Raw genomic sequence first — 14869 nt, forward strand, 5'->3', positions numbered from 1 at the left:
AAGCAATAAATTCAGTTCCAAAGTGATTATAAACTCCACAGGCATGAGCACTAGATATCAGCTGTATTGTTTATTGTTTTGACTTATAGATACATAAATCATCATTTTATTTATTTGTATTTTAGTATGTGCTTTTGCGTGCTGGTGCATGTTTGATTATATATATATATATATACATATACATATATATATATATATATATATATATATATGTAGGTTTGTGTGTATGTGTGTGTGTGTGGTGTGTTTTAGAAGCCTGAGTTGATGACAAGAGTCTTCCTAGATTGTTCTTCATGATATCTGTTGAGGCAAGTTCTCTCAGTTGAACCCAGAGCTCACTGATATGGCTAATCTAGCTAGTTATCTTGCTCTGGAATTATAGAGCACAGTATGGAATAACCATACCACCCGACATTTACATGGGTCATGGGGCTTTGAACTGTGCTCCTCAATCTTGTAGAGGAAGCATTTTATCCAGTGAGCCACATATGGATATTAGCGTTGTAGATTCATACCCATGGATATGGAAATTGCATATAGCTGTTAAGAGAACAGAAACTAAAGTAAAAAACCAAAACCAAAACAAAAACACAGATTCCTGGAATATGGACAGAACGGGAATTTTTCCTAAGTCTGGTTGAGAAGTGAGAGGAATGCATCATTTGTGATTCCCTTCTGGAGGCCATTGTAATTCTGTCTGCACTTCAAGTTCCTGAGATACACAGTGTAGAATCTTCATGAGTTCCTTCAGTATGAATCTCTTAATAGCTCTCTTAGTTGAAAATCTCACAGGCTTCACTTCTGAGAATGCCTGTGTTATTTTAGAACTATCCTCCCTTTCAGCACGTTTTTCCTTTCCTAAAGAGACTTTTGAGGAATTTTCTAACAAATACTCTAGTTTTCTTATCTTTTATAATTTTACTTTATTCTTATTTAAAATATAATACACTGTTTACCCCTCTGTGCTCTCTTCAGCCCTTTCCATGTTCCTCTATTCCCTCTCAGATTCATGCCCTCCTTGTATTTATTATCATTATGCACACATACAGAGCCTCACATACATGAATGCATAGATAAACGCAGGCTCCCGAAGGAGCTGCTGCTGCTTGTATGTGTGTGTTTTAGAGCTGAGCGCTTGGTACAAGACTACAATTTCTATCTCCTGTTTACTTCCTTTTACCTTTTTGTTGCATTTCTGATACAAGTTTACTTTTCCTTTTAGCGTCGTTGGTGAGTTTTAATTATAAATATAATATCATCATTTTAATTTTTGAGACTTACTTTTTCATACTTTTTTAAATGATATTCTTTGATATTTCTAACACCTCTGAGGCACCAATGATGAGATTTAAGGTGTTCTTTGCTTTATGCATTTCCTTCCATATCGTCCTTGATCCATTTTTTTTTTTGTTTCTATATTTGATTTTTCTGTCTTTGGTTATTGTATCTGAGGTTCCCCCAGTCATCTAGTAACTCTTGACTACATTTTTTTTTTTAATCTAAAAAGACCATGACATGGTGATTTTAAGCTCTGGGTAACATAAAGCTGTCTGAGGAAGGATTTTGTTTTAACTTTGCTACAGAGTAAAGCTTAAGTTTCTAAAGTCTGTGTGGCCATTTCATGAGTGGGGATGGTATTTGAGGAAATCACATAACTTCGCATACTTTTTAAACCATTTTTAATAATCAGTCCCAGCTTCTCCCATGCTTACAAGTTAATCTATTGCTTCCAGTTATTTTGTCTGTGCTATACAATTTTTGTCTTTAAAGACTGATAGGTTTTATCATTATTATTATTATTATTATTATTTATTATTATTATTCTGCTCTTGGGAGAATAGGAATATTTGAAAAATAGTATTTAGTTTTTCAGAGTTATCTTAGAAAATCATTTGAGGAATGTGAAAAATAACAAAAAGAAATTATTCATTGGTAAGGACTGGACAGTGTCTATTACTTTGTGAGACATCAATCATGTTAAATCCTGTGAGGGACATTTAAGAGAGAGGTCGTAGCATGATGTGAATAACACATCATTGTTAACTCATGGTTTTTCCAAGGAGAAGTATTCTGTGGCTTAAGACATTTGACAGACAAATTACAACTTCAAACAAACATTTTTCAAATCGTCTCCTAGGACTTTGTAAAACCAATTTCTAAGGTTGTATTTGTGTACAGGCTCTCTCTTTTTTTTCCCTTTTAATTTTTTTTCTCCAGATAGCTGTAGACTTTAGTTTGGTTACTCAGGAGTGGTTCCTTTCTAGAAATTCTTTCAGAATGCAGAATCCAATGGCTAGCATTTTTATAATTAGTCTTCCCTCATGATTTCTCTAACTCTTCCACTGACAGAGCCATGTGTATCAGACTAAACCACGCCTTTTCATTTCCTCAGATTTTGCTGCTCTGAGGTCGATGGTTTCAAGGCCACTTTGTCTAGAGTCCAGTCTAGACGTACTCTGAGGAGAGACGAGCAAATTCTTAGGAATGCCAGAATTTCTCATTCTGCTATCCTCTCAGTGCAAGTCAGTAGACAAAGAGATGGCAGTTATTTATTCTCAGAGTTCAGACCTCATTACTGCTGAAATAGTAGAAAAGAAAACTGTTATTTCTATCTGGACAGATTATGAGACAGGGCAAACCTAAGCCTAAAACAATTTTGCAAAAGGCTCTCTGAATTGAGCCAATTCCTAAGACTTATAACTATTACTAAATTCTATTGCTAAAAGCTGAGAGTCTGAATACTTTACAGAAGCTGATACTAAAGTTAGAAGCAAATATTATTCTCCCAACAAATTATCAAAAAGAAATAGTATTTTATCTGAATATTGTTAAAAAAATCAATAAGTAAAAATAACTTCGAAGAACCAGGGCACTTCTATTCCCTTCTTGCAATTCTCCTGTTTGTGACCAAGTGTGGAAATGGACGCAAATCACCTCTGAAGATTTAATAAACAGCTATAAAACCCATACGAGAGAATGGTTTTTAGTCAGATAGAAGGAAAAAATATTATTTTCTTTTTACAGATAGAATTTTGAGAGTGTTGTTAATACTATATCCACACCAATCTCAAGCCTCCCTCCCCAAACTTGTCCCATGTCTCCCCTCCTAAATACCCAGTCTCTTCTTTAACATCATATGGTTGTTTATATGTGTTATATTCTATGTATATACACTCAATCTACTGATTCTATTAGATATTGTTTGTATGTACATGTGCCCATGAATTTTTAGAGAAGATAGTTTTCTACTAGGAAACCTACAATGCCCAGGGCAATTAGAAGGGATAGAAGCATGCTTTGCTTCAGCTGGTGGGTAGATCAATGAAAGGGACAACTGTCTAACTCAAGAAGTTTTGTTTCTTCCTGACAGTGGACATAATATATTACAAATAAGGTAATCTTCTTTGCATTATTTCTTTTGACATTCCTGAACACACATCATTACATTTATAGCCTATGAAAGTTCTTGAACTATGAACACACATCATCTGTGTGGAATAATATATGGCTACTGAATTATGCATTATTAAATGAGAGGATAAAGAGGAATATGACCAAAGCTTGGATGTGCCTGTGTTCTTCTTTTCAACAGTCTAGTTCATTGTTAAATATCTTCCACACTGAGCATTACCTGACAGCCATCTGCCAGGGCAAAGCCTCCACCAACAAGAATGGCTATGTCCCAGGGCATGAATGACTGGAATTCTTTCCAAGTAATCAGAGGAGTGTAATCAAAAGCAACTGCAAAATAAAAATCCTACAGTTAAATAGTGTTTAAAATAAGGCAATAGGAAATTTTTTATCAATGTCCTGAATAGTTATTTTACAAGAAGCTTATAATATTCTGATACTGTTTTCAAGGCAGAGATTTGACATGGACTAAGAGTTTCCACTGACCTTAAGCAGAATATTATATTATAATGATTAAAAATAATATGACTTTAGGACTGGAAAGATGGATCAACAGTTAAACACACTGGCTGCTTCTCTAGAGGAACTGGGCTCAATTTTCAGCACTTAGGTGGTGGCTCACAACTGTTATAACTCCAGTTCTAAGAGATCTGATCACCTCTTCTGGTCTCTACAGGCATAAGGGATCCAAATAGTATATATATATAAACACTCATATACATAAAATTAAAACAACACCTATAATAAATATTTTTAAAGTGACATAGACAAATTGTTCAGATAATATTTGAAATATGTTTACATAAGTTGTTATTATATTGTCATTAGTAATGCCATTTATTCCTTGGCTCATCTTTCTACTTGTACTATTGGTCAGTGTACTGGACTCAGTCAATTTGATACAATTTAGAATCACATGAGAAGGGAGACTCAATGATGGGTTTTCTTGATTGGCTTGGCCTTAGGTATGTCTGTGGGGACTGTCTTGACTGTTATTTGATGTGGGAAGACCCAGGAAACTATGGGTCATACCATTTCATGTGATGAGCCCTGGATTTTATAAGAGTAGAGAAAGCTTCAAAATCATGAATACATTTGCTTATTATGGCTCTTAACAATGGATGTGATGTGACTAAAGTTCCGTCCTTGGTATCACCCAATGGTGGACTGTACTCCAGAATTGTAAGCCCAATAGTACTTCCATCCTTTATGGTGTTCTGTTTTCAGGCTATGTATGTCAGCAACCAACATGAAACTAACACATGCACCTTTCTTTCTTATATCAAATGTTGATAATACCCTATTTCCTCAATAGTATCAGTGTGGAATTTTAATCATTCACTAAAGCCGATTTTTTAATCATAAAGAGAATCAAGATTCTGGTTTAAGGATTATTCAAAATTCAAAATCGAATGTTGAAATATCGTTTTCAAGAATGTTCATGCTCATGAAGCAATCAGCATAAAGACTTTTCCTCATATACATCCATCAACTTGATGAATAAGTTAACTTAGGAGCACATTATTTTCTTTAGACATTTGTATGTAATATGTGTTCTCTCTACACAGTGATGTCATAAGAACACTATTAAGCCTCCCTTATGTTTCTCTTTTTACCAGATCTAAAGCAAACTTTTAACTGATGACTGAAAATAGGCTCCCAAGTCTGTTGAGTAGACTAAGATCATGTGTGTTAAGAGGTAAGAACCAAGGAGGCTAAAGCAAACTGCTTCTTCATCAACACTTGCCATCACTGGGCATTAAGTAGAGTGGCTATAGATTCTAGTTCAGTGGTTCTCAACCTTCCTAATACTACAACCCTTTAATACAGTTGCATGTTGTGGTGACATCCAACCATAAAAATATTTTTGTTGCAATTTCATAACTGTAATTCATTTTGCTACTGTTATGGATAGCAATGGACATACTGATATGCAGGATATCTGATATGTGTCTCCTGTGAAAGGGCCACTCAACCCCCAAAGCGGTCACATCCCACAAGTTGAAATCCACTGTTCTAGTGGGCTCAAAGGAACCATTGCTATAGAATTCTATAGCTGCATAATACACATCGATATATTCTAATCTTACGAAGAATGGAACTATTTTATTTCTGCAGTATGCTACTCATTTAAATCAAGTCTGCAAATCTGAAAAATTCATCATTTAAAGATGACTTAAGAGGTACCAACCCAACTACAGAACTCACAGTCTCACTTCAGAAAAAAAAAAAAAAAAGACAAACAAAAAACCCCAATCAACTGTGTTTCCAAACTATTATAACCCATCTGACCTACGTGTGTAATTTAGGAATATAACTACTGAAAATCAAAGTTAATACAAAGCATAGACACGATTGGAGTTCATGTCAGCTTCTGCTGATGTGTGCACTTCTCTGTCCATGGGTTGTAAACAGACTACGTAAGTGCGCCTACTGAATAACTTTTCCAGTTGTGACCACAGGTTAATTCCACATGGGGGTTGTTTTCTTTTCTCCAAGGAGTTCTGTGAAACTGGAAGCAACCTCTCTCATAAAATTCACTCTTTTCTAGATTCTCAGAACTTATGACGGAGGTAGCATCATAAAGAAGTAATTGATAAACTCTTATTTACTTGTTAGTTAATATTCTGATCTTGGGAGGTGGTATTTGTCATAGAAGACCTGGAACCTGGGTATTAAAGGAAATATACTTTTCCTTCAAGTAAACTCTAGTGAGTCTTCCTGTAGGTGGAGGCAAACTCCAGCTGAGTGAGGAACTCGGGTGTAAGTGGGATATGCTATGATAAGGGTTTTGGCCATTTTTAATACTATTTGCCAACTGAAGCTGGTAGAATTTTGATTTCTTAAAGGTCTTCTATAAATTCAGTGTTCAAAATGATACTCAACTAATTTCTCCTGCAGATGTCATTTTTGTCACTTTCTTAGCTGGAATTAGAAAGAAAAGGATTCCTGCTACTAAAGCAACCGTTGAATCTGTAACATAACCCGGGTACCTGAAAAATATAAACAAATGTGTACATTAAAGATGGCACTAAGAACCTATGTGAGCTAAGGTATCAATTAGTTATGTTAATAATAAGTAGAAGTGATAATACAGGTCATTTACTCTGGGCAATCATAAAACATACACCTTTCCAGTAAAGTGAAGTAACTTGCAAAGACCAAGAATGCATTTCAGAATGCATGCTTAACAATTTAATACATTTCTCAGATTATCAGTACCACCTATTTGGAGGCTACTTTATCAGACCAAGAGAGCAATGTTTTTTTCAGGTCGACTTTCAGATTTGTTAACCAATTTCCTCTTTGAGATCTTGCTTTTTATTACAGTGTCAGATACTTGAGCTTGAAACAGTCGCTGGAGTTTGGCAAAGCCCCATGTAATTGATTTATAATGTCCTTCTATTGAATCTAGCGTGACCTGCTGTTGCTAGTGTCCCCTCAAACTCCTCTACAAACTGTGAAAGAAACTTGATCTGGTTTCTAGGATGAAACACCTGCTCCTGTCGAGGGTCCTAGATATACACACAAAGGAAAGCAAGAGCAACACATTGGCTGCTTTTCCCTCTATAAACTTGAGGAGATTAATTATCAGAATGGCTTATGAGATGCTCACAAATGATCTCTGTACAAATTAAGAGTAATTCAGGAACAGATGGGGCTGAGAACCGCTAGACCATTCTAGCAAAAGGACAGGTTCCCGGAAGCCTCAGCAGTTAAGAGGCACCTGGAGATTATACAAATGAAACAGACACAAGTAATTAGAATACAGCTTTAGAAGTCAGCAGTATCAACTACGTGCATCTTTGTAGCCTGAAGAAACACGGACATCATAAGGCTTGTTTTTCTATCATATCTTATTTGCCGCGAAACTACCTATATTCTTATAGTTTATGTGTACAAAATCTAAATAATCAAGGAAGTATATTATGTTTCTCAGTATGATATATGTTTTTTTAAATTTATCTTAAATATGGCTTACTTTCTTGTCTTGATGACTAAAACCCTACAATGGCATAATTATTTCTAAAAAAACCTCACCACTTCCTGTAACTATATTGTTTCGTTATTGTTCTATTTTAGTTACATTTTTTGGCTGAGTTTTTGCCAAGCTGGGCCAGGTGTCATGTAACTGGATTTTGTTTTATATGAAAAGACATATTGAAATCAGTCCAGGTTCAAACAGATGGAATGAAAACATTAGGTGGTAGCAATAAATCTTAATATATCATACCAGCTTTAGAAATTGTAACTGCCTAAAACTTGCACATACTACACACATATTTTACAGGATAGATAAAGGTATAAATGTTAAACAAACATTTTTCATAACACATTTTAAATTATAATTGTCTCACTATTTGGAGATTTGATTCATTATGGATTGGGTTATCTCACCACTATAAATTATCGAGCTTATACAAATTTTATTTGCTTGTGATTGTTTCATTTATATCTTCAAATCTGTCCTCTTTCAAGCTCCTTCCCCTTTCCTACCGCTGTCTCACAAAGCTAGCTGATATTAGAGGCACCTGCTCATAGCAAACCCTGCTTTCTCAATACAAACAAAACATATCCTGGACTATATTATCCTCCACAAGGAAGAAACATTCGATGCTGATGTACTGAAGATCCTATTGGGACTGCCTCCTAATTTTTATCAGCTATTGTCAGATTCCATCCAGTTCTCAACACATTACTACTGGGGGCAGTATTTATAATAGTAGAGGTTAGATTTTAAAGAGAAGCGAAGTTATTTTTTTTTGTTTTGTTTCTATTTTGCTCTAAATCCTATTAGAAAAAAACATAAAGTGCTAACGTTGTTTTAAACAATAGCCTCTTTTACATAAATAGATGGTGCTTTTGTTTTGGAAGCCTCAAAATGAGAACTTCTTTGCCTAACGGAATCCAGAGACTCAAGCTGTCCTTTAAAGCGTCCACCTCATGCGTTGCTTGAGGCAAGGAAGGCATAAGACGTTTGAATTCATCCCTCGAACCTTAGCTATTGGCAAGGCTCTGTGAAAACAGAGTAGTCAGGCTAGGGGAAGGTTTTTGTCTCTCTCTTCCATGAGGCCAGAATACATCTGACTCAAACAGCTTTGATTTTTTTGCTCCCAAACTGTGTGGATTCTTGCTGGGGTAAGACAGTAAGGCCAAGATGAAAATCTTCTGGGTTTTGGGGTTCGGGGGAGGTGATAGGGGATTTTCGGAGGGGAAACTAGGAAAGGGGATAACATTTGAAATGTAAATAAAGAAAATATCTAATAAAAAAAAACAGAGCATATCCATCAAAAATAGACTGAGGACACAAATCTCAAAACTAAATTTTATTAACACACAGGATGTACTACAAATTTCACATGACTCAGTAACGCCTGCTGGAGCCTTACCTCTGCCTTCCAGCCTTCACTTCAAACTCATCTTACCACTTAGTCAGCTCAGCTGTATCTATGAAATGGTGGTAGCGTTAATTCTGTAGGAAACTACTGAAAAATGCATGTGATGGAAAGAAAAAAATAAATAAATAAAACTTGAGCCCAATAAACAATCTTCGGGAGACATAAAAGTGGAAAAAATCACAGAGTGTGAGTCAATATATGTCAGATTAAGAAGACACCGCATACTATATATTTCACACACTAAAGATTTATTTACCACCTTTCCTAGGAAAAAAGACCCAGTATTCTATATTCTAGTGTAATTTCCATCTTCCAGGTAATGGAAGCGAGGCTTGCCCAGAACAAACAGAAGGTTCAGGAACACAGCCTGTGTGACTCTCACACTGTGGTCCTAGCCAGCTTAGTTGGTGCAGCTGAATGTCTAACTTTGTCTGAAGGGAAAAGCCCCCAGGTACAGCGGATCCTGATCTTTATGCAGGGCGTGATGGCTATCCTTTTTGATTCTTAACGTCATCTCCTTAAAAACCTCCGTAAAAATATTTTTTTAAAGAAATGAATCAAGCATCTCGTGCAGTTTCTCAAGGCTGCAGGAAGTATTTAGAGGGACACAAGGTGGAACAGAGAGGGCTCGAAGACCTCCATACGAATACTCACTCTGAAAACAGGACCGACCAACCAGTGACAAAGCCTGGGTCCCGACTGAACCAGAGCAAGGCCATTACAATGAAGATCACCAAGGTCACGATTTCTTGATACCTGTGGAAGAAACCGCTGCTGTCGTTTCTTAGTTTTCAAAATTTTGAGAAAACTGGGCTATTGACAAGCTAGTCTGAACAGTCCGTGGCCCTTGTGGGACCTCAGAGTGCTCTTACAGAGGTCGCTTTCTCCTTCTCAGCGTTTCCACCTAGCACATTTTAGTAGGGCAATGGTGTGTTCTTCAGTATGGTAACAAGTAGTCACTGAGCTGTGTGGGTTTGTGGTCTTAGCAACTTTCTTTGCTGGCAAGCGCTTGATAATTGGCTTTAAAATAACTGGTGTGTGTGTGTGTGTGTGTGTGTGTGTCTGTGTGTGTGTGTGTGTATGTGTGTGTGTGTGTCTGTGCGTGTGTGTCTGTGTGTATGTGTGTGTCTGTGTGTGTGTGTCTGTGTGTCTGTGTATCTATGTGTCTGTGTATCTGTGTGTGTGTCTGTGTGTGTGTGTGATGTGAGTGGTGAGTGTGTGTATGTGTGTCTGTGTGTACTCATGCGTATATTACCTCATTGGCCCAAGTTTTTCATATTCTTGTTTGATCACCTTTGCACAAGCTTTTTCTTTGAGTGTTTTGGTTTTGCCACACTTGAACATCTTAAAGCTGAAAGAGACAATAAGAGTTAAGGAAGCTAGTTTACCACCACCTCCCTCCCTTATAGAAGGTTTGTCTGTGAATGCTTTGTTAAACTTCCCTCTACTGACCCCTGGAATCCATGCCCTGCGCCTGTCTGTGCTTCTTTCTCCTTCGCTGACTCTTCTTTCCTCTCTGGCTTTGTCTGGCTTGCTCCTTTCTAGATGTCCAAGTTTCGCTTTACCATCCATGATGTCTTCTCCTTATCTCTTCCTTTTAAAGATCATTCGCACCCCTCATACATTTCCACCCCCCACTCATCCTGATCACTCTCTATGCAATGGTAACTATAAATATGTAGGAATACTTGATATCTATATTGCCTTAAAAGTATATTTCTTGTTCATCTTGGTCTCTTATTTCTGTGCATAAGGAAGTTTCATCCCATTAGGCAGAAATGGAGGGCAGGGACAGGACAGTAAACAGATAATCTTTTGGGCTCAGTGTCTTAACATAAGCACTATACTCACCCACTCCATAACACCTCTGGCAAATCTGAGACACTTATTTTTGTCAGATCTGTCAACTCTCACAAATATGTTAAAGAGGTGACACCAGGCCATAAAATTATTGAAGTTAGACTCCAAACTAAGCTACTCAAAGGGGAAAAAAAAACTGGAGTCCGTTGTTTTCCTGAGAGATTCACCCGCCCTAAAAGCAGAGTCCTTAGACAAGTCCTGTTTACTCAGTAGTAAATATCACTCCTCTTCTGCCTTTAGCTGCTTGGTTCTACAGCCCCTTTTCACTGTTATTGTTTTATTTTCCTGGTCTAAGGTCTTCCAAATTTTGAAAAATTTTTGTGGGACATTACTGTAGATGCAGATTTTTTTTTAAATCCCTCTGGAGGAAGAATCAAGTGGGAAAATTGATGCTTAAGGTTTGCCTCTTGGAATGATTGTGAGTAGGTTAGCTGGGTCCTCCTGAGTGAGCAGTCATGGTGGGAACAGTCTCCTAGTCTCCTGTAAGCTTATTGTTTTGGAGAGAGAGAGAGAGAGAGAGAGAGAGAGAGAGAGAGAGAGAATGGGAAAAGGAGTTAGCACTAACCAACATAGATAGTTTGTGCTCGGTCATCGTATCTTCATGTAATTTTGCTGCAAAGCATTGTTCCATACTTCCTTTTAAAGGAGCTAAATTTCCTTGATTCTTTTTGTTGTTTGGTTGGTCTGGAACAGGGTCTCTTTATATAGTTGCTATATAGACCAGGCTGACTTCAAACTCACCAAGATCTGCTTGTCTGTGCTTCCCAAGGGCTAAGGGAGTAAGGTATGTGGCACCATGACTAGGTAAACAGAGTTTCTGTAATTCCTAAGCCTTTCATTTTAGACATTCCTGATCATCCTCATGCAAACATGATCACCTCTGTAACTAGTTAGATATTGTTTCCCTTATGACTAGGACTAATTAAATCTTTGTTTTTATTAAGTTTCTGGATATTGGCAATCTCAAATTTTTATCCCTAATCCCAACATAAATACATAATCCAAGAAACAAGTCTGAGGACTACCGTGAGAAAACTATCTGTGAAAAGAGAAAACAATAGACAAAGATAAAAACTTTTCCTTTTCTACCCTCTAAGCAGCTGCAAGTGCGCTTTCTCTCTCTGGCTGCAGACAGTAACCGGATCAAGCTGAATTTGCTTGCCTGCAAATGAAGGATAATCTTCAACAAAGGAACCGATGGAGCATATAAGACTGTGTGTCAACCTCCTTTCCATTGTAATAAACGCAGAGGTCTGATGGATGAGCTCCTGGTATGTTGGGGCTGTTTATAATGAGCGAGTTAGCTGTGCTAACAGCCAGAACACTAATCAGAATGTATGGTAGCCTGCCAGGGGAGTGGCAGCTAATTTCTGTTTGTCAGTCTAAAGCCTTTAGAGGGACACACCTTGGCAAACTGAAAAGAACTCTGAAAAATTGGTTGGAACATGAAACTGCCATGTCTAACCAGGAATGGACAACAAGAGGACTGTTGAAAGACAACACTGACCTTATTGTAATATGCCTGCCCCATATTAAAATAATAGTGGGGGTTGCATATGTATTTGTTTAAAGTCATTAAAAGCATCAACAAAGAACGAAAACAGCAGGGGTTTAGTCACTAGACAGTGTGCCTGTGTCCACTGGTTCAGGATTCTTCTCCTTTGTGCTCCCAGCCTTGCTACCTGTACAACTGAACCAGTCCCGGAAAGGTTGGATTCCCTGGGAGGGGCACTTTGTATGCAGCTGGCCTGTCACACTGAAGGCCACCTGCTGAAGTCAGTGACATTCCACACATTTGCTTCAGCGGGAAGACTGCCACATGCTGCTCCCACAATCTGGATAGAATGTTTTTTAAAACCATCAGTACTATCTTCCAACTACTAGCACAATTGGGCAGTTAGAGAGGAAAAAGATAAGATGAAAAAATAGAGAGGGGGGAAATGTCAGTCATTACCTTGCTAGACCTGGAAACTATGGTCACAGATAAAACACCACCCCCTACTGTACTGTGTCATTTTTTTCAAAAGAAGTCCGAGTAGCTGAGAGTTCACCTTCACTGTCTTAGAGAACAGTGTGCTGCTTGATTCATAGGTTCTTGGAATTATTAAAATTAAACTATAGAAGTGAATTTTAAATATTTTATTAGTCAGAAAATAATTTTCATTTGTGATATATATGTATATATCCTAATTATATGTGATGTAAAATTCCTAATGGAGAATTAAATAAGTTGAAAGTACAGGCTGCATTTTAGATTTTCTTGATTAGCCCTTGGTGGGCTCTATGGTGGCTGTATTCTCAGTTATACAACCACTGAATGCTTATCAAACTACCAGCTTCAATCTTAGAAAAGCAGGGGATTCACTTAGTATACAGAATTTGACATTTTAGTGCCATCAGTGGTTCTTTACTTTCCAGTATATCCTTACTTTGGCTGCTGCAGTTCAGTTTGGACTCTTGGGTGTTGACATCATAATGCTAGAAGTGATCTTACCAAACTGATGAATAAATCCTCTTGTTTACAGTAGAAGATACTAAGACTAATCATGGGCAGGACTTGAAGAGATTACTCATCTGCCCTGGGGTTACTTCTCCTGGTGCTTGAATAATAATGGCTCCCATAGATTTATATCTTTGAATACTTAGTTGCCAGTGAGTGGAACTCTTTGAAAGGATTAGAAGGATTAGTAGTTTAGCCTTTTTAGAGAAAATGTGTCATTAGGGGTGGACTTCAAGATATCAAAAGCCCATGCCAGACCCAATCTCTCTATGTATCTCTGTCTGTCTGTCTCTGTCTGTCTCTGTCTCTCTCTCTCCAGATCAGAATGTACCACTCAGCTACTTCTCCATCACCATGCGTGCTGTCATGCTCTCTACCATGTTGATAAAGGACTAAACTTTGAAACTGTAAGCAAGCCCTCAATTAAATGCTTGTTTCAATAATAGTTGGCCTTGGTCATGCTGTCTCTTCACAGCAATAGAACAACAGTAAAGCCATCTCTCTTCTCCCAATTATTAGTTCAACGTCTTTCAACAGAGAAACTTTTCAGATCTCTATTTTACTTTATAGTTTGAAGATGTTATTAAGTTTGAAGTTCACATGAAACAGGGAAACCCTGCATGTTAACAATTGAAAGTAACTTGATAATCCAAGAACATTCATCCTAAGAGGCACAGCAACATGGATTCTCACAACTCTACCGTGATAGTTGGATTGGGACCATGACATCACCAGTTTCTTATGCCTTTCTGAGCAGTTACTATATCACTGGTTTAAGACTTAAAGGGCATCTATTTAGACCTGTACTTTATAGATTCCACCAATGCCAATGTTATTTACATTATTCCAGTCTATCCTAAAAATGTGTTCAGGCATGCTAATTTTCTGAATGCAAAAAAAAAAATGTGGAAACACAGCGCGTGTAGCATAGAGGAGAATTCAGGTATTCTCTCTATCTAGATATAGAGGTGAAAGCACCGTGCAGATAGATGCCTTGATCACATTAAAATAAAATGTCTACTTACTCGAATCCTAGGTAGAGCCACTGGAGCCAAATCCAAGACAAAAGTAGAAGAATTAGAGCAACCGGGAAGGAAAACAAAAACCAGGAACCAAAGTTGAGGCAGCGACAATCAGGGTAGCGCCTATAGGAAGACAGAAAGCTGTGTTAGGAGGACATGGAGTCTTTGCTGGTGGTCATGAGGCAAAGAGCAGCAGTCCACACTTTCATTGTGGTTTTGTCAGAGATGACTTTCCTGGGGTACAATCACAGTATACATACCAACACACATTCCTTTTGAAGTCTCCCATCCCCGTTCTGTAACCACATAACGACACTATACCCCACAAAAAGAAGAGGGCTGCTTTAACTGTTGTCCCTTTTAAATCAAGCTCTAATGGAATACTTGTGAAAAATGCCTACCACTGTAGCTCATCTTCGTTAAATACAAAATACGTGTACATGAAGATGTGCGTTTTGTTGTTACTGTTCAAATCATCAGACTATGAATGAGCAAAGACCAACTGGCTAGGCTGGGAACAGATGGCACAGGGAAGAACTCACTGTTGGTCACCATTCCTCACTGGTATCTGGCAACCTGATATGTATGAAGAACTTCGACTTGGCTCAGACCTTCTCCTCTGGCTAGTTTTAGGTTTCTTTCACCAAAAGCATTGTACCATTCTGGGTATATCATAG

The 14869-nt window shown here is 37.6% G+C and overlaps 1 protein-coding gene across 2 annotated transcripts in view; it reads right to left on the reverse strand.

Annotated features, from left to right (window-relative positions):
- Slc13a1 (solute carrier family 13 (sodium/sulfate symporters), member 1) overlaps window positions 1-14869 on the reverse strand; it is a 79837-nt gene that overhangs the window by 5666 nt on the left and 59302 nt on the right. Inside the window, exons 8-12 of one of the 2 annotated variants that reach the window (NM_019481.2) lie at window positions 14196-14315; window positions 10066-10161; window positions 9465-9566; window positions 6298-6404; window positions 3632-3741 (exon numbers count right to left, since the gene is read on the reverse strand). In NM_019481.2, coding sequence (NP_062354.2) covers window positions 3632-3741; window positions 6298-6404; window positions 9465-9566; window positions 10066-10161; window positions 14196-14315 — 535 coding nt within the window. Of the gene's footprint in view, window positions 1-3631; window positions 3742-6297; window positions 6405-9464; window positions 9567-10065; window positions 10162-11096; window positions 11158-14195; window positions 14316-14869 lie in introns of those variants that run through there. The other variant, XM_006505140.4, reaches the window with a different exon arrangement.

This window comes from Mus musculus, chromosome 6, assembly GCF_000001635.26.
Source record: "Mus musculus strain C57BL/6J chromosome 6, GRCm38.p6 C57BL/6J".
Classification (NCBI taxonomy): domain Eukaryota; kingdom Metazoa; phylum Chordata; class Mammalia; order Rodentia; family Muridae; genus Mus; species Mus musculus.